General features: G+C 39.8%; 1 protein-coding gene across 4 annotated transcripts in view; it reads right to left on the bottom strand.

Moving 5' to 3' along the window:
- arhgap27l (Rho GTPase activating protein 27, like) overlaps positions 1-20,538 on the bottom strand; it is a 45,065-nt gene extending 24,527 nt beyond the window's left edge. For 2 of the 4 annotated variants that reach the window (XM_017700571.2, XM_037540938.1), the window contains exons 1-3: positions 20,429-20,538; positions 18,480-18,843; positions 6,222-7,143 (exon numbers count right to left, since the gene is read on the bottom strand). In XM_017700571.2, coding sequence (XP_017556060.1) covers positions 6,222-7,085 — 864 coding nt within the window. In that variant the 5' untranslated portion in view covers positions 7,086-7,143; positions 18,480-18,843; positions 20,429-20,538. The remainder of the gene's footprint in view (positions 1-6,221; positions 7,144-18,479; positions 18,844-20,428) is intronic. The other 2 variants (XM_017700569.2, XM_017700570.2) reach the window with 1 other exon arrangement.
- Positions 20,539-21,111: the final 573 nt, after the last annotated feature.

The following is a 21,111-nucleotide window of genomic DNA, read 5'->3' as shown; positions in this document are numbered from 1 at the left end:
CTGAATGGCCCAGCACACCTGCCAGTTCATCACAAGTAAATTAATTTTTTCACCACTTTAAACTCTTTATTCCAATTAATTCAAAGCTTTCCGCGCATGTCATTACATAATTTGCAAGGGGGAGGCAAGACAAGGAAGCATGTTGAACCAAACAGTAATTTACCTTAATGTGGCAACTCACACTTACAGCACAGAGCATGATGCTTGGTGGTTAGCTACAGAACTGCCCACCCAGGGCTAGCCGGGGGCAACTGCACTTACTTTTCACATGAATAGTAAGGTAAACATTTACTAAGCAAACTCACAAGCTAGCTTGAGCATCACACATACAACGCAGTAGTACATAACGTATCTGCCCAATGATGGTAATTATGGCAAGATGATTGATTAAACATCATAACTAGGGTTATGCAAAATAAGCTGACAAATACAATTGGTTACCACAATAGCAATGTTTAATGCAAAAACGAGCGGTTTCCTTTGTAAGCAGCCTTTGCTTATTAAGTCACTACAGCTAATTTCCAATATTGCTCCTGTGAGATTTGTTAGTGGTGAGGTGTTCCTCTTTTGCGATCTACTGATCATTGCATGTCCCTTTGATAATGACAATGCAGGACATTCAGAATATTTATATGTAATATACAGGCACTGTTTAAAATAAGAGCACTGCTTAGAGACCCTGTGGAGTAGAAGGCAGATGCTCCAAGTGACTCAGACTGACCAAAAAGACTATGAATGTTATCTTGATATGAATGAATTCAACACATTTTCACTTTCACTTCCGAAAAAACAAAAATCCCCTGGATAAAGGAAAACATGAACACTTGAATTTTCTTGTAACGTTTGGCTTCTCCCTATAAGGAAAAGGGAATGCTTTTTTTAAAGAGCAATGTAAATAAGATTTGCTTTTGGTTCCGGAGTTAGGTGTACCATTTGCATTTACCTACAGTAATACAGAAGGCAATGGAAACACTACACAAACACAAGAATATATACTTGTGTTTGTATATGTGTGTTTAGGCCTGCATGTAGGTCTCTATTTGTTTGGGATAGAAGCAGTTGGGTGAGGTTTGGAGCATTGTAGGAAAAGACACCACCTGTATTCTGTAAACACTTGTGACCTGAGGGCAGCCATACAGAACAAGCTACTAACATTGGCCAGTTGGATACACGTGGAGGCAGCCGTACAGAATAGGCTGCTAACATTGGTCAGTTGGAAAAGAATGGACATGCCCCTTCATGTGAATGAATTCAGCTTGTTTGATTTGGGCTCTCACTAACCACCGTCCCATAGACTGTAAGTCTGAAAATCTGAACATGATGTTATCTTTCTATCACTAACATTTCACGTCAATCTAAGAACTAAATCCTAAAAATCTAAAACCCCTTTTGCATCAGAAACGTTTGAAGATAGTGCTACATTACAAACCCTGATAAAATCCAAACAACTGCCTTCATAATGAGACCTAGGTATTATATCTTGCATCTAGATGGCCATTTCCTTGTTTTCTTTCTGTTTTAAATCACAGTCAGTGAACTGTGAGGCATGCGAATCTCTACGCCTCTACGCCTTTGTGTGTGTGGCTTTGGTGTCAAACGCTATGAGGCAGACACTTACAATTGCTCTGTAATCTGATGCGGGCACACTGAAAACTCTCCCCCCTCAGCAGAGTAGTCAGGCCCTAATTCAATTCAATTAGGATTCTTGAAGATAGTGGTTCTTAAAGCAGTCTTTAGGGCCCTAACACAGCTCCCAACACATTGGGATAGAGGCAAAAATGTGGTGTGGACCACATTGGGTACATTCAGAACCAGTCTGAAAACCACTGTTTAAGGAATGGGGTCAATGCATTATAAAGGCTCAGATTTCACTAGGACTTAATTTGATTAAGTTTACATTGCTACATTGCAAACCCACAAATTTGGAGGAGCTATTTACACACTAGTACAAGCAATAAAACCAATAAACCACACTTTCAAGTCTTTATTAATCCCACAACAAGGAAATTTATCCCATCTGTGCAGTGAAACACCTCCCTACACACTAGTGAATGCACACACACTAGGGGCAGTGAGCACGCTTGCCCAGAGCGGCGGGCAGCCTTATCCACAGTGAGCAGCCAGGGGTTAGATGCCTTGCTCAAGGGCACTTCAGTCATGTCTTGTCAGCCCAGGGGATTGAACCACCCACGTTCTGGGCACAAGGCCGGTTCCTTAACCTTCAGAGAACTTAATTTTGGTCAATATATATATATTTTTTACTTATTATTGTAATGAATTCTATCATCCCTGAAACAAGGTCATTGAATCACCACATTCAAAACAACATATCATGCATACATGCATTTTTGTACTGCTAGTTACAGTCAATTTATCACATCAAACCTTAATGTTGACTGCTTAATTACATCATCTGCACAGACGTGCGTCACTGTTCTCATTATATGTTAGAGCCTGAATCAAAAAGAAGCCCTGTGTTCTCTGTGGAACCGTAATTACACACCTGAGCATTTTCATGTAATACGCATTTTAATTACAATAATGAATAGTCTGCCATTGACAGACATCATGACTGGACGACATGGACTAGCGCAGACACAAGCCACACATAATTAATGGCTTAGAAACCTTGATTTAATTTCTCTTTAATCCTCATTCTCACTCTGTGCCTCTGTCCCACTTTTCTCTTTGCGTCAGTGCGGCACAAACTCAAGCTTCAGTGGGTTTGTCTAGGGCTAGAGTTTCTAGAGAGTAGGAAGTAGCTGTGCTGAAAAGGCCAGGGTGCTAATGGTTACCAAACTGTAGCAAATGCTTCTCATTCAGCAACGGATCTCCAACACCCAGCGGGGCCAGGATTGCAGCTAACAGATGGACTTCATAAAATGTTATTCACACCACAAAACATTCATCTTTTACATTGGTTCTTACCAAAGAGCGCAAACCTGAAAGGGCTTAGTATGTAAACAATTAAGCTAACGTCTCAGGCTAAAGCTTCCCAGGAAAAGCTACAAGCCTTTGAACACAGGCCTCGCCATGACTTGCCCTTGGCTCAAGCAGTCATTAGTGAAATGCTTTTAGCACTTGCTGCGTTTTAACACTTGCTTTAGCCTTGGTAAAACCTTATAACATCACAGTGTGCTTATTTGTATGGTCATTTTCTTCAAAGGTTAAGAGATATGAGACATATTTATGCAGACTTCTGGTCCCAGGTTAGCAAAAGCCTGACACCTTAACTGAATGGCTATAAACCCAAGTTAGCGCTGTTGGATGGTACTACCCCAACATTAATTCTGTCCAACTCCAAAACCAGAGGGGGTGTCCAAAAGCTCTGGTAAGCAAGTAATTTGTTGTAAAGCTTGCCAGAAAATCACCTTCTGTTTCAGCAGCATCAAACAATACAATGCAATTGCATAGCCAGAAGTAGACTACTTGAATATACACCTATCAGCCATAATATTAAAACCACCTTCTTGTTTCTACACTCATTGTCCATTTTATCATCTCCACTGACTATATAGGACCAGTTTGTAGTTCAACAATTACAGACTGTAGTCTATCTGGTTTTTTTTAGCATACTTTTTTAGCCCTCGTTTATCCTGTTGTTCAATGGTCAGGACCACCTCAGAGCATGTATATTTTTAAATATCTCAGTGTCACTGCTGGACTGAGAGCAGTCCACCAACCAAAATATCCAGCCAAAAGCGTCCTGTGACCACTGCTGAAAGACTAGAGGAAGACACACAAATTGTTCAGCAACAAAATAAGCTACTGTCTGTGACTTTATATCTACAAGGTGGACCAACAAGATAGGAATGTCTAAAAGTGTGGACAGTGAGTGGACACAGTGTTTAAAAACTCCAGCACCACTGCTGTGTCTGATCCACCACGCAAATAATATCTTCTGTATGGTGGTCCTATGGGGGTCCTTCTAATTCTAAAGTAACTACTCGGCCTGCTAAAGATACAGCATGTTAATATGTTTCACAGCAATGAACACCTAAAGGTTTTTTGAAGTTTGATGGCCTCTTTTGTTGCAGTAGCACATACTAGAATGAACTAAAAAGCATGTAGGAGGAAACAGAGTCTATAAGCATTTTTTGTTAATTTTCTTTGCACAGACCTGTGTAGAATCTTCGAGTGAGCCGTTGGGTATTTTTGTATTTTTATCTTATAGCTAAATCCTTGTGAATATTAGCAAGTAGCCTACATGTGAGGGGAAAAAAGAAAAGTTAGTTTAAAATGAACTGCATTCAGTTCAGAATGCTTATTCTGAGTGTACACAAACCTACATTCCCTCAAACTCTCTTTGATGTTGTTTGGGCTCATCATATCCTGCTCTTGCTGGGGAAAAGGCTGTAATATCCTGTCATGAAGTCACGTTTACAGCACACACTCAAACTTTCCTCTGCTCTGCCTCAGTCTCTATTGTTTCAGTTTGGTTCCTGTCATCAGAACTTTTATGTTCAGTATTTGACCTTAACTTCATGACTAAGCTAAACAAACAAACCTTCAGAACAGTTAAAAAAAAAACCTCATGCATTTGATGTAATAATTGACCTCTTCCAAGTCACTTTTAGTCTTAACTAGATTAAAGTTTAGTTGTGACCAGTTCATGTGGCATATATCCAACAGTGGTATGTGACCAGCAGTGAGTGATAAACCCATGAAGACCACAAAGCGTTAAGTGCATTTGTAAGATATGCAATCAGCGCCTCCAAGTGGCTTCTGCTGTAACCAAAAACACAGAGCCCTGACTGTTATGCAGCACCACCAAGACATTCTCAGTCCAAATGTTTATAAAGCAGTTTGACATTCTGCGATAATCTACAAGGCAGTATATGCAATAAACCTATATTAACATTCCTGTATTTTCTTTACAAAAACAAGACAAATCCAACAATAACACCAATGTAAATGGAGAGAGAGAGATAGATGGGAAGATCGCAAATAGTAGTCGAATAAAAACACTGTGACTTCTTCCAAGCTATCTGAGGGAGTTATATGCACTGTAAAGAAGACCTGTCATCACATCACATGAGTATAAAATACAAGAGTTCAAAGAATGTCAGTAGCGCCACAGAAGCATTGCTTTTTTAAGACATTGTAAAGAAATCTGCAATCCTTGCACATAAGACTACTGAGTGTATCAGGATGTGTACTGCTCCTTCAGAAAGTCAGGTCCGCCAGTTGGATGACCAGAATCTGATCATAACTGTGAAAGGAATTGAACTAGCCTGTGACTGTGACACACAGTTTTACAGGAAACAGATGTAGGGAAAAACACAGAAGATAAGGTTGCATAGTGTGATTCCTGCAAAAGAAATCACTTTACCCAGGATCTCACTAGAGCCTAAAGATATGGACAAAAATCCACATTGCCCTAATGTGGATACATGTTGTGGGTGCACTATTTGTTGCAATGTATTGAAGCTAGACTATGTACAACCTCTCTGGTGGAAATGTGTAGTTGCACTCAGAATGAGGAAGAACATTAAGTTACATCAGTAGTGCTTCAGTCCTCTTTCTCAAGCAGGTGGACCTGATTGAGTGTGTGTTAAAAGAGTATTCCAAGAGATACTATATATTTGTCAGCATAACGATGATTATCCATTTGACACCTAAACATCAAACAGGACTTTCCTTTTTTAGCCTGTGTGTGACGTTAATAGGTAAAGACATATGACATGGTCTGAAAAACTCCCATGAAATCTGACTTGATGCCTTTTAATCTGACTTTTTTTTCTCCTGACTCAGCCATGCTAACTTTTTCAATTTGAACCAAAATATCTTGCGTAATGCAGCTTTAAAGACTGGTCTGAAATGAAGTGGGTAAAATGCAGAAATTTTAGCCTAGTGTGTGTAGCCCACTGTTGCCTAAACATTCTATCATTTTATAGTACGATAAAAACATCAACACTGGTTTGAAATGAAGGTCAAATCTAAATTCATTGGCAATATTCATTTTCTGAGCAAATATCTGCCAATACTTGTATGACTCTGATGTAATTGTGCATCCCGAAGGGTGAATTTGCCTGGATTTTTCTCAAAACACACACAGAAACACCCATCTGCATCATCTGAAGTGGATCAGGATACTCACAGTAAAATATTTAGTTATTTCTCAGAGGGTTTTTTGCATACTGCAGTCTTCTGTGACATCAGTCTTGCAAAGCTAAATACTGCAATAGCAATTAACAAACAGTATATTATGCAGTCCTTACCTTGGCCTGTGGTGCAGATGCAGGTTCACTTGCTGCAGGCACTTGCACTGCAGTAAGAACAGGTTCAGTTTTTATCAAGTCATCCAGTTTAAGGTCCAATATGGACTCATAAATATTCTCAGTGTCTGAGGAGCCCGTTGGTTCTGGACTGGACTCCTCGTTTGGCTCTATGAGTGGCTCTGGCGGGAGTCCCTGTTGCCTGGGCTCAGTCAGGTTCTTGACTGTCGGTGGTTCAACAGGCTTAGCCTGCCGAGGAAGCGGGTCAGCGGGGCTGAAGCTGGGCACACGGGACTTCTGAGAAGCATCTTCTATGGGGCCACCCCGAGAACCAAACAGCAAATTGGGTGCAAGGCTGAGTCTCTTCTTCTGCTGGGCGGCATCTGGAGCTGGGACTGAAGGGACAGGGTGAAGGGATAAGAGGGAGTCTGTTAAGCCACCATGCAGGTATGACGGAGGGTCGTGGACGTCCAGGGGAACGCCAAATGTAGACATGCGGTTGTCAGTCTTGCGGCAGTTCCCTGGAGAGCGCAACCTGATGGTGACCTCATTGGGCTTAGGCTTGGGCTTTTCTGCCAGGTCGGGCACAGGTGGCTTTGCTTCTGGCCCTTGAGGCTCCACAAAGTCCAGGGGTGAGGGGAGAGTGGGTGGCAACTCTTTTACATACTTTGCTGGAATGTAGAAGGGCTTGGCGCGCTCATCTTTGCGCACGTGCCACCAGTGGTCATTGGTCTTGGACAGAAGGGTGTACCGCTCGTTGGGTTTGATGGACACTTTGCAGCCATCTCGACCCGTGTACTCATACTCAAACTCCACCAGCACCAGGCCCATGCTGCATGAAGACGCCATCTTGCCCACCTCACCCATCGCCCCACCTCAACACCTGCAGAGGTCACGCTGGGGTCACGGCTCAAGCAAAGCCTTCCTGAGGGTAAAAACAAATTATGAGAGATTTAGAGAAGGTCTGGACACATAAAAAACACTCTAGCCAATATTCTTTAATCTGAGTTATAAGTGCTGTGCCCTCTAGTTAACCTCACAGCTGCATGGGCTCTCTAATGTGAAGGGGTTATCTGGAGGTCAGATGTATTCTCTTCATTGCTGACAAGTAATTTCCTAGCCACATGGAGCAAACTAGAGGCTACAGTAAAGGATACAACAGGAAATTGCTTCTTGAATTAATAATTCAGAAGGTAAACTCAGCGCTGATTCATAGTTTGGGCAAAATATACCTTATAATTGCATTAAAATGAAGATCAGGTACCTGTGGATTTAAATAGAGTGGGGCAAATCTATATCTTTAGTTGCTGTAGTCACTACTATATACTGTAGGTTGAATATAATCTAAAATCAGTTGCCCTTTTGATCCCATGTGGAACCTGAATGACAATATTAGCAGATTTTAAAATGTCTTGAACTATGATACATACACAAGGTATGCAGGAGCGTCATGCAGTGTGTAAATTAAAGCGTGTCTTTAGGACTCATTTTTGCAGTTCAGGCAAAGCATGCTCACACCTTCCTTACTAATATTACAGGGGAGTTCCATCCATTTTTCAAAAATTCTACATAATTAAATAGTTAATACGTAAGCCAAGTCATTCAGATTGATTTGATGTGACATGCTCTGAAACTTGCCAAGTCACAAATGTTCACAGTGGTGGTAAAAAGAAAACAGATGTCCCAAGAGTTTAATGCAGTTGTGGGCTGGAGGTTAGGGAACCAGCCCTGTGACCGGAAGGTTGCCGGTTCGATCCCCTCGGCTGACAATTCATGACTGAAGTGCCCTTGAGCAAGGCTCAACCCCCAATTGCTCCTGGCACTGTAGCACTGTGGATAGGGTTGCCCACAGCTCTGGGCAAGTGTGCTCACTGCCCCCTAGTGTGTGTTCACTAGTGTGCATGTATGTGGGTGTTTCACTGCACAGATGGGTTAAAGTTGTGATACAGCTGTGGCCTCAAACATATATTTTTAAATCCATTTAGGCAGAGAGGTGCATGTAGGGCATCACAGGGCAAAACTGTACCTCAGGAAAACTTATTTTTTAAGATTTACCATTTTATATAGACATTCAGAAGGCTTGTGTAAGTTCACTGGTCCTATCACCACCACTGTAAAGACAATTTCAATCAGGAAGTTTCTCTACAATGCAGAACTGCACATCAAACCACTTGAATTTTTGATATTTTGGTGGAATTCCCTTTTAATATTGTCGTTATACATGTAGGTACTTTTCACGGAACTAAAATGATCAGAATGGACATGTTAATTTGGCTAAAAATGAGAAAGCCTGCTAGGTTTTGTATTCATTGTTAACCATTTTTGTGCCTATTGCATGGCTGAATCATGTAACAACATTTCACACACACCTTGAGAGCACATTTGAGTAAACATCGGAAACCTCATCATTGCTCCAGCCCACACCTTGAGTCCACAGCTAATGTTTAACTTCAAAGAATGCATGGGAGGCAGCTGTGTCAAAATGGGCTCTTGTGGGCAGGTAGCTGCTGCCAAGCTGTGCAAGTCTCTGCATTTCTATGAAATATCAGAGTGCACTTTTAGTGTGTCACAGGAAAACAGTTCCTGGCTTCTCTTTAGTGATCACATTTGCAGTTCACTGTGTGCAATTAAGATCAGATAAGATAAGATAAGCACACTTTAGACACACTTTACACTTTAGACATTAAGTCCAATCAGGAACTTTTATTTGCGATGGCTTACAGATTCCACCGCAATTGCAATGCTTAGAAAAAACACTGAATAATTTGTCATGTTATTAAGAACCCAAAGCTCACATCTCCACTTACTGTATAGATGAACTTTATAGTTCTACAATTACTGTAGTCCATCTGTTTCTCTAAGTGAAAATAAGTTGAATCTTCTTCTACCGGGAACAAACTTAAATATGGCATTTAAAAAAAAAAAAAAAATTCAACAAACAATTTCTATTTATTTGCTTTCACACTCTGGAAAAAAATGTAAAACATATAAAATATATAAAGTGTGCTATAACTTTTGCACAAGCCACATTTTATGTTTTTTTCCCCTCACATGTTAAATAAATAAACAGTAATTGTGAATTGAAACGTGTGTTATCTGTAGAAATACGTATTTATTTTCACTTACAACATAAAAATATAGGCACCCAGACTTTTGCATACAACTATATATAGTAGGCATACCTAATTAAGTGGCCAGTTAATGCATTTTACTCTGTTAAAACAAAACGGAAGTGGTTAAAGCACCTGAAACCTTTACTGCTGATAAAATCAACTGAAAGGAGAAAATTTCCCACACCTACACTTCTGTTTTAAGGGAACCAGAGTTGAAATGTTGAACAAAGTTTTTTTTTAAGTGTTGTTACTGTGCCAGCCTTCTCCAACTCATGTTTGTGTATCTACTGAATAGATTATATTGACTTGCAGCCAGTTTAAGAAACATTTGAAACACTCACTGATAATGATCACAGATTTAAAGCTCTTGCTGAGAGATTTCTTGTTAATCTTAGTTTATCTTCTTATCATTTTTCAGCATTTGCACACTGTTTGCCTACTCAAGCGATCACTGCACTGAAGAGTGGAAACAGCACACTTCCGTCAGCCTCTCACCGTCTATAAAGGGCCAGGAGTACCAATTACCTTTTTGTACCCATTGAAAGGTTTCTGCACACAGTTTCACTGAGATGATTCACAACTGCAGCATGTTAAATGCAATGAATTGCAAGCTGCCTTACTCCTTTTGCTGGAGCCAAAATCTTTTTCACCAATGTTGTGTTAACTCAGGTCCTTAGGATACCTCTTGAAATTTCAGATATTTCAGATAATCAGAAAAGCACATTATTTAATGTTTAGCAAAGAGCTAGAGAATTCCAAAACACAAAATATGAAAGTGTTATTTTGCTAAATCAACCAGAAAAGCATTCTCGAAAGCACTTTTGTATTACAGGCCCAGCACAGTTGTATTTACAGCAGGCTGGAAATAATATCACATCAACGTGGCCTTACACACACTTATATAAAAGTGGGCAAACCTGAAGAGGGCAATTCTGAATAACAACCTGCAAAGTCTTGTAGCAGCTCCTCAGTGGTACTGTTTATAGCTGGATTTCTGGTTGTTGACCAGCTAATCAAAGGTTTTGCATTCCACCTTAAATGGTAAAGCAGATACATTCTGGGACCTGAGACTTACCTTAAGTGGCGCGGCAGTTATGCTCTGGCACCTTATAAGAATTTTCCCATTTCAGCTTTAATGATGCGGCTTTAATGATTGTACTGGGTCTTTAAAAAAAAGGGCTGCACAGTTGGAATCAGCCAAGACTGAAACCAGCAGATTTTCACTTCAAATATACAGTCAGCCAGTTTAGGCTATTTTGGTTTTTGCCAACCTGCATTGAAAGGTTGAAAGGTTTTTGAAAGGTGCAACACCAAAATATTTATGCATTTACTCACTGGCCCTTATTCATCAAAGCTGCTTAGAATCAGGAAATTGCCCTATGAAGACAATACAAGCAGTGATTTGAACTCAATTAATGAATTTGCTTTAGTTTGTGGAAGGCCTTGTGCAGGAATAGAGGTTCAGTAGCTGTAATGTGCAAAAAACACAAAAACTGAAAATACAAAAAAAATGAAATTAACAAAATGCTGCAGCTAAATGTCCTTTGGGACCAATAATGTACCTATCTATCTGTCTGCCTGTCTGGCTATCTCTCTAGCCAGATAGTATTGAGTGACTGAGAGACAGCTTGAGTGATAATATCATAGTATTAGTATATGAGCTTCTAATGTACTTGGCTATATTTTATATTTTAGAGAGATAGTTGTTATCAGTAGTGTAAAGCCAAATTCTTTGAATGGAATGTGTAGTTGCAGCATTTGTTTATGTCACTTTGCACAGAAAAAATGAGTACATTCACTTTAGCACAAGGATTGTGTTACAGTTATTAATACTGTAATTATTTGCCATTTTAACTTTTTTTGCTGATATTATTGATTTGATTGACAATAATTTTGATAACTTTGTTTTATTGCAAATCTGACATTTTTAAACATTTACATGCACTTCTACAAGATGTGAGATTGATTGTACAGATACGTCAAAGATGAAACTTTCTCTGCTCACGCACACACAGATGGGCCTCTACAATAAAGAGTCCTTAGCAAAATAAACCCAGTGAATACATACTCAAAAATACACAACCCAAAACTAACATGTACCTATTTTTTTAACACACCACAATAAGATCATTTAGTGTGAGCTTTGGGTAATTATTAAAAAAATTTGCTGTAGAGAAATCGAACCTGGATAAGAAATTCATGTTTGGTGCATCCCTGATATTAATGATCTTACCATTGTCTGGTCTTACCATTGGTCATTGTCTGGCCCAAATGTCCTATGCATTATTGCCAAACATTCACAAGCTTCATAGCAGGTCTTAAATCATCTCTGTACAAGCAGATTTGTTTAAACCAGAAAGCAAACGTAACAGCAATGCAGCATTGCCCTTTCAGTTCCCATAAATGGAGGTGTTCAACCATTTAAGGTGGCAACCAAAAGCACGTTTGTGTTCATGAACACAATGCTACCTTTTGCTCTTCCCTTCAGCTGAGTTTTTGGCCAAAGTCTATTTTTCTATAACATAATCACCATCCACGTCACCTGATTTTGGGGTTTTGTGGTGAGCTACTAAGCAGACTTCCTCTGCCTGTGTCGTCTAATGCTCTTACGCAAAACAGAAGGGCGGAAACTGTTGTGCTACCCTCAGCAGCGCCAACACCAGGGTGCAGGAAGAAAAAGCCCTCCTGCAATCATCTGGGACCAGTCTTTTCTGCTTCTTTGTGGTTTTAGGATTGGGATTTGAGTTGGGAAGTGGGTTCCTAGACCAGCATGAAAAGGGAAACTGCAGATGAAAACAAAGAGCTACCCATTTGTCACTGCAGTCAGACAAATGTGTAACAGGAAGTTCCTGCTCCCCCAGTCTTTGGCCCAGGGCTTGTGCAACTGAGCCAGCCTCCTTCAGCCAACCTCCTCACCCAAGCATAGCAGCATGTTCCCTATGAAGTGTCTGTTTGAAGATGATTGACATCAAAGTTTGTGTTCTTTTGCGATTGGTTCTCCAGGGAACTTTAATTCCTAGTTTTATCTCCTAGCTCAGGGCAAAACCACATAACAGACCACTGTGGATTCATAGTGATGGAATCATGATGTTACTGACTGCTTTAACAGAACAGCACTGCCCCCACATTTTCTGAAGTCACTCCAGGTAGATTTTTCCAGATTTAGCTTTGGTACTCTGGATTCTGATTCTAAAGAAGAGAAAAGTGACCATAGTAAAGGCTTGAAGAGCAGGCTTTACCTGAGGGATTACTTAGGCATGAAACCTGAAGTTGCCTGGCTTGGGGTTCAGGTAATCTGTTTCTGAACTTCTGACTATGATTGACAAAGAGGAGAGGTAGGTTGTGCTGGGAATGCAACAAGACACACATTTCTTGATATGATACATTTTATCGTTTTTGTATGGTGTCTTAGATATAGACAAAGTATCAATGTAAAAGTAAACAGAAAATGTAAACTATTAGGCTACAACTCAATATTAAATGAACTGAGTTCATTTACAATCTGATCTTGCATTTCTATTTTCTTACATGGCTTACATGGCTCCCTGAATAGAGGTGGACTCTATCCCTATGGACTGAGCTATTTGGTTCGGGTGTTTGGAATCAGCACTTACTATCTACTTGAATCCTGTCAGAAGAATGATCAGCTTAAACTGGTATTTTCTCCACAAGGCTGAAGTTGGCTTCCTAAACACCAGCTTCTTACTAATTTTTTTTTCCACCTTAAATGGAGCAACAGTAACATGTAACTGATGCTCAGTTTAAAGTGGAATGGAAAATTCCAAATTTTGTTTTGTGTTTTCTCCTTGCTCCGGTAACTGACAGATTTGGGTGATGTCTTCAAAAATGAGTTAACATACTTGAGGCATTAGCAGAAATAATTGATCCTTACTTTGAGCCATGTCGGCACTGTAACCAATGTACTACTCTTTACCCATCGTTACTGAAGGGTTGAGAACACTTGCTATTTCAAACAGCTTGGCTAACCAAACCAGGATTTTCCTGAGAGTTGAAAGTTTTTCTTAACGTTGATGGTCATTACTCTTAGAATATCATGGACTGTGTTAACTAGAACTATAGAAAGTATTGTCACTATCACACATTTCAGAGCTTGAAATCTAACTGTACTTGATTCACAGCACATATCGTCTTGTGAAACCTGTACTTGCATGGGAAGTCGCAAATATGTGAAAGAACTTTCAGTCTGTACTCAAAAAATGTAGAACAGACTCTTGTACATGTTAAGAAAAAAAAAGAATTTCAAATGTTGATTTGTCAGACTACAGGACACTTTTCCACTTCCCCTCAGTCCATTTTAAATGAGCTCAGGCCCAGAGAAGGCGGCAGAGTTTCTGGGTCCTGTTCATATGTGATTTCTACTTTGCATTTTAGTGTTTTAACTTGCACTTGTGGAGTCCATGCAGTGATTTCCACTACAGAATCATGTCTGTTTTTAATGCAGTGTCGCCTGAGAGCCCAAAGGTCATGGCCAGCAAACACTGGTCTTTGACCTTTCTCTTACATACGGAGATTTCTCCAGATTCTTGGAATCTTTCAATGTTATTATGTACCATATATGATGAAATTTCCAAGTTCTTTGCTCTTTTAAATTGAGAAATGTTATTCTTGAATTGTTGCATTATTTACTTATGCAGTCTTTCACAGACTAGTGAACCCCTCCTCATCTTTACTTCTCAAAAACTCTGCCTCTCTGAGATGCACTTCTTATACCCAATCATGTAATTGACCCATGGCCAATTAATCACCAAGTTTTTTTTAAGCATTACACAACTTTACCAGCCTTTTGTTGCTCTCATGCAAAAAATTCAAAATGGACATATATTTAAAAAAAAAAAACAATAAAAATTTCTCAGTTGCAACATTTGATTTGTTGTCTTTGTACTATTTTAATTAAATATAGGATTTAAATGGTTTGCACATCATTGCATTTTGTTTTTAATTGCATTTTACACAGCATCCCAATTTTTGGAAATGGGGTTGTATTTAAAGCAGGATATATTCCACATTACTTAATTATTTTGAGTTAGTGAGTTATTTCTTGTTTTTAAAGATTTTGCTGGCTCCATCTGTTTGCACATTGGGTGTGCCTTTCCCCTTGTCTCTTCTCCTAGGCTTCTTTTTTTGCTTTCATCTTATCTTGGGTGTATGCTATGTCACCAGATTGGACAACTGACAAATTAGGTTGATTTTGGTTACACTGGCAGGGAAAGAGGTACTTTGGCAGGTTGACAAAATTTGGGCTGGTCATGACTTTGGTGGACTTATGCCAAGAGTCTAAAAATGCAGCTGACGTTATAATTCTCTCTACATACAATCAGTTATTAAAACTTTGAGTGACACACATTTCATTCAGCCCTATTGAAAGGTGGCTGTTGGCACGTAGATCAGCATCAATCGCAATCACAATCTGGGAAAGTGTAGTGTATCAAAAAAGAGGCCTGAGGAATTATGAAAACTACTGTAAAAACCAAACACATACATGTCAAAATTGTGTAATAGTTTAGATTGTCTGTGACCTTTACATCAAAATATCATGGTTTATATACTATAAATAGATCATTGTTAATCACTTGTTCTTGCTTTTCCCAAAATATTTGGATTATTGAGCACCTATAATACAATATATTTGTTAAAGCAAGTTAAAGTGATGTAGTGCCAGAGTCTTTAAGGCCCAAGTCACTTTTTTTCACATTTATTGACTATACAGTGATCTTGTAAGACCTGCTTTAAACAACCTCATTGCAAAAACAGCCCAGGTGTCTTTCCTGTTCCCACAACCTGCCTCAACATGTCTGTGACAGTGCGGTGAAGGACGAGAGATGCAAGGTGCCAACCCTGAACACACCGAGAGCACTGATGTGCTCTTCCCTCCAGAGGGAGGGAATCAAGTGCAAACAACAGCCAAGCCACTGCTTTTCTGCTAACCAGGGGGTGGAAATGAACTGGGCGGGATGGCAGCCCTGTGGTCTACCAAAGAAAAAAAGTGTCATTCAGAAAGATTCTCCAGTTCTACAACAAATGGTACTGATATAAAGTTACTGCATCTTCCTGACTGTGCGCCTGTATGGGAGTGTGTTTGTTTGTGCACCCACACAAACATGAATACAGACAGGGAACAGTCAGAACCTGTTTGGCGACTCTCTAAGCTTTCGGGTGAATCTTGAGCAGCAGCGCAGGAATGACACCCACACTGTCCTTGGAGAGATTCATCATGTTGGAGCAGGTACACTAAAAAAATTCTTGGTATCTGTGCAAGCCGCAGGCTTAGGTGGTGATGGGGGGGGGGGGGGGTGAAGAGAGGGAACACCCTTCAGCAGAAAAAAGCTACAGCCAGAGAACAATTGGAGGAGGCTGTTTCCATTCAGCTGCTGTTTAACCACGGAAACCTCTTGTTTTTCCTCTCTGTGACCTCGGCATGGTGTGCCTGCTGCCTCTGCAGGATGTCCACTCTGAAAGGGTCTGCAAGCTTCAGCATAGCCCGCAACAAATAAGCCACTTTTGCGTGATCCACGCTTGCTTCCAAAATTAGCCCAGGCCAAGGTTTTGCAGATAGACTCCATAAAGCCAGGGGCTGGACAGTGAGCCAAAAGCTTGAGCCCTGATTTTGTACTGGCAGAAGGCAAGGCTATTTCCTGTGTTAGATAGGAGTATAAAGGACTATATGCTCTTAAAGGGGCCCATCTCATGGAAAACCATATTTACCTCACTTTTTTGAAATAACAAATAATATGAAAAATATTATTACAAGTATCAAAACTGACTTTTTACTCAATCCATAGAATCCATAATTGGAAACTAAGCTGCAAAAAGCCGTGCAATGTTGCAACCATTTACATACATCAACCTACTGAATACAGTTTTGCTCTGCCCAGTTATCGAAGTTATAAAGTGTTCCAGCTCTGAGTGCTTTTTGAATAAGGCAATACACAGGACAGCCAATCAGAACCGAGCTTCTTCATATTGAATCAGTCTTAAAGGCACAGTAACACGGCCTGTTTAATTCTAAAGGATAAGGAGAGGTTGGAAAATTAGGGGCCACATGACTGCCATTCTTTGTCATTTCTAAATGAGCTTGTCGAAGTCTCTAAAGGCCTGAGAGGGAGATGTAGAGGCATAGTGGCACTGGAGAGAAATTTACAATGATTTAGCATGGCTGGAGCAGCCCTGCAGTGATACGCTCCTGCTCCACACCCACCTCAGCTCCATACACTCAGGAATGCAGGGCAAGCAGTCATTGGCCACTGCTTCAGTCCGTACGCCTCCACATTCTGCGTAAAACACACTGAAACACTCCGTAACCCACACATCAAAACACTGCTCAAAACAAGCCCAGCACATGCACATCAAAACAAGGCCAGTGCACCAAAACACTCCTCAAAATAAAGATTGTTTAGTCTGCATACATCAAGAGTCATCAAAACAAGCTCTTGAGAAAAGCGTTAGGACTACTTGTTTGGAAAGTAGTTAAATGCAAAGGTAGTTAAAAGCCTACACCTAAAGCCTAAGGGAAAGAGACTTTCACAAGATATTTCAGTCCAACTTCAGTCCTGGAGGACGTTGGTCCTGACATGTTTAGCGATTTCCCTTCTCAAACACACCTGATTTAACAGTTTGTTTCCATGTTTAGCAGGTGTTTGTCACCGCAAACTTTCTATTTCTGAATCACAGAACTGATACCAGCCATAAGGTTTTTTTAACCATGTGACATCACAACAACAATGAAATTTCACCCATCCCATTGTTGGTATCATAAAGCCTACTCCAGTGACAATCACGTGGAATTGCTCGCTTGGAAAAAGTTCCATTTGTGCATTTAAAATGTACATAAATAGCTCAAATTTATGTTTGTTCACTGTAGAAGGTGTGATAACTCATTTTCACTTTAAAAATCAACAAAATGTATATTTTAAAAATTTATTTTGGTTACTTTACCATTATTTAAACTGGGTAGTCACACTGAGATTAAAAATCTCTTTTGTTAATATGTTCTGGCCAAAACGGCAGCACACAACCACCGAGAAGACAATCACTGAAGCAATAGCACCACCACCACCACCAACAGTTCATAATCAACATCATATTAAAAGCAAGAAAAAACATAATGATCCAATTCTGTTTATTCCTGCTCTTAAATTAGATTTTTTTAGATCTGAATTTCAAGAGGCTTGAAAATGCTTTAAATTTACAAATTTGGAATGCGTGTTTTACATTATATAAAACGTTTACACATAGATGATCCTAAGGTGGTCATTAAAGGGATTTTAGGCACAAATGAATATTATATCCATACTATGATAACAAAACCATCTCATAACTTCATAGAAGAAAAAACTACTCTGCATTTACATTAATGTAACGAGACCATTTCGCACTGTTTCCATTGGCCTATACATCAAACGTTCAGTCATGTGGAGTTTTTAGCTGAAAAAATAAGGAGTTATGAGATTTTGACATGACACAGATCTGATATGACACAGATAATATGTAACATATGTAGGTGACATAATGAGCAGAATAACACTATGTTAATCTATAGAGGCTGGTTTCCTGGACAGAGATTTCGTCGACTATCCATTCAGAATGGTTTGTAGTCCAGGACTAGGCTTGTTCCATGTCCGGGAAGCTGGCCCTGGACGTACTTGATGATTATAGAATAGAATAAACTCTAGCTATGCAGCCCATACTATACAGCTTTAAAAATCATGTACACATTGTTCTGAGATCACCTCTGCTGCTCTTCTAGGTTAAGCTTTTGGTATACAGTAAAGATTTCAATAAACATAAAAACGGAAAATGATTTTTTTCTGATCTATGCAGATGGAGTAACTAGCTGCTCCCACTTGCACATAAGCTACAAAGCTTGAGAGCATTTGAGCAAAAGCTTGAGACTTGCAATTGACATTTCTCTGTAACTGGGGCTGGTACTGTGGGAAAAACATCTGTCTGCCTGCTCAACTACTCCAAACAATAGAAAAGGGATAGTTCATTTTTCCATATGCACTTCAGCCCTTCAGTTATCAGATGGAAACCCAAAAACTTTCTAAGAGACACAAAGCAGTTGGAAGCACAGAGAACTAAAGCACAGAAACGGAAAAAAGGAAGCACATGTTAGTATTCAAAAGCGTACCTGGTGGAAGGAGACTGCAGCACCATCCTACCCAGACGCCTTTCTTTCTTCCTCAGGCTTTAAAAATTCCAGTCAACACCACTCAGATATCTGTCCTTTTTCTTTTCTTTTCTCTTTGACTCTTTCTTTCTTTCTTTTCTTCTCTTTGTTTTTTTTTTTTTTTTGCTTTTTCTCCCTCTCTTTTTGCTTCAGTGTTTTGTCTGTCCACCTGGGGCTCGAAGTTCCAGTGCTGGCAGATGCAGTGCTGGGCCAGTGTGAGAGTGTATATGCGAGTATGAGCGTGTGTGTTTCAGCTTTGTGCCGGTTTCAGCTTGCCTGCCTCCTCTGTCTGCACTCATTTCCTGTTCCAGAGCACACATCGCAGCTTCAGAGGAGAGAGACAGCCAGCAACAGGAAGACAGAGAGAGAGAGAGAGAGACAGAGAGACAGAGAGACAGAGAGACAGAGAGACAGAGAGACAGAGAAAGAGAAAGAGAGAGAGAGAGAGAGAGAGAGAGAGAGAGAGAGAGAGAGAGCGAGACCGGTGGTTAGGTTGCATTTTACAAATTTTGCTTCATGCGTCTATATTTAGGCTTTGAAGTGAGCAGTCAACAGGTAATAGGTCTGAACTGTAGAAGATCTAAACTCACACCTTTTGCACATACTGCAGTTTTATGGCCTTATTTTAGTATAAATCTGTATGGGTGGGTTCAGCCTAGCCCTGGGCTGCATGGGAGATTTTCCATTGAAAGGAAAATATAGTCCATGGATAGGCTAACTGATCCTGTAAGTTACTATACTACACGTTATTATTGCTGTGAGTTTTTAACACCAAAAGTGATGCTAAGCAACATTTACTTCTGCCATCACAACAAGAAATTTGACACATGAGAGGAAATCCATTCTCACCAAAGAAAACAATAATGGCCACACATTTATAAAGTAGCTTGGCATTCATCACACTACCCATTGATTGTTTCCCTCCATCAAAACCTGTGACTACCAGATTAGTCACGTACTGATCTAAGGAAAGAAAGAAAAGAAATTCTGACCCTATAAAGCAAATGTTATTTCCCACATTTTGTTCCAACTTTAGCATATTTGACCGTTCCAAGCTCTGCCCACAAGTGCACTCTTTCCTAGTAACTGTTGCTAAGATTGACAAGGTTTACAGAATGTTGGCAAAAATCTCGTTCAACCTCATGTAAACTTTCTAAAATGCCTAATTAATTTCAAATTCTATTCATTTTGCATGTGTGGCGGTATAAGACAGGAAATGGTGGCTGGTGGAAAAGGTTGGGACAAGGACAAAATATATGAAGCGAGTCGGTGGAAATTTAGGCTGTTCAAACAAAGAAAAAGACATAGTAAAAATAATAACACTAACTGAGAGGCATTAGCACGGTGACATTGTCATTTCAAACCTGCCTAGTTTCAAATAGCTACAACACAGCTGCCAACTCTATAATTAAGCGTTTTGAAGTAGGAACCCAATGTTGTCTATATAAATGTAGTGGCCAAGTTTGCTAAGAGAAAATACATGTGTTAGTACAACAAGAACGAGTAAATTAAATGAATAAACTTTTTCTTCTGCTTTTAATCAAAGGGATAATCACCACTACTTTGTCCTTGGATGTAGCAATGGGCGATATGGCAACAATAAAACATTATATTGATACTTCCAAACATTTTTCAGTATATGATATACATCATGACAAGCTTTTCTGAAGTTTGATTTTATTCAATATATCAGATTCTGCACTGCAGAATTTTAATTAAATAGGAGTAATTGTACTCTCTTTGCAATGAAGCATGCAGTTGGTCAATGTTCTTTAAGTGATAGTGATATCTGCATTATGCTCAGAAAAGCATGTTGTGATGTCATGTAATTTATCATGATAACAATAAATACTGTTATCATCATATTCCCGACTCCTACTTGGATGACACTTTTTGAGATGCTTACTTACAGTTTTTCAAAGTAATCTCCAGAGATATTCTTTCTCGACTCCAGTTCAGTTTTAGAAGTTGGTTGGATTTTCTGCTTCTCCTTTTGATTTGTACATTAACGTCCTATTACATTTTAAGCAAAGGAGAAAGCACATTAATTACTAATATAACATAATTAGATGCTCACTCTCACTATGTCTTCTAATACTGTCTGAAGACAGACACTCCTATCACTGTCATCCACCGAACTCAAATCTATAAGCAGTGCCAAGAGTCCCCATGCACCTTCTAATAATAGCCTCTGGTGGTTGAATCACGCCCATTTGGGCTCCAGTGGCTTTTCCCCTCCCTACAGTTGCACAAGTTCGGCTTGATTCCACTGTGGCTGACGGAGACTGGACTGGAGTTTAGTTAGGTGGCCTCCTATGGAGACCAAACCTAGAGGAGGAGTGTCTTTACCACTAAACCCATAGAATGGGTGAGGGCCAAAAAAACACGCCCCACCCGAGCTGCCAGAGTCAGGAATGTGTTGACAGGGTGGAGTGAATGAAAATGTGCTGTTCCAAATGGACTCTGTACTCTGTGTGTTTTGCTGGATTTCGCTCATAGTACGTTTCGCCTAGTTAAAGGGAAAACAAATGGAAATGTTTTTCTGACTGAGAGTGGCACTGTAGTTTTACCTAACTGGTTCAGATAACCGAAC

The sequence above is a fragment of the Pygocentrus nattereri genome, chromosome 1 (genome assembly GCF_015220715.1).
Source record: "Pygocentrus nattereri isolate fPygNat1 chromosome 1, fPygNat1.pri, whole genome shotgun sequence".
Taxonomy (NCBI): domain Eukaryota; kingdom Metazoa; phylum Chordata; class Actinopteri; order Characiformes; family Serrasalmidae; genus Pygocentrus; species Pygocentrus nattereri.
Note: the sequence above shows the minus strand (reverse complement) of the source record. Positions and strands in the feature narration are given on the sequence as shown.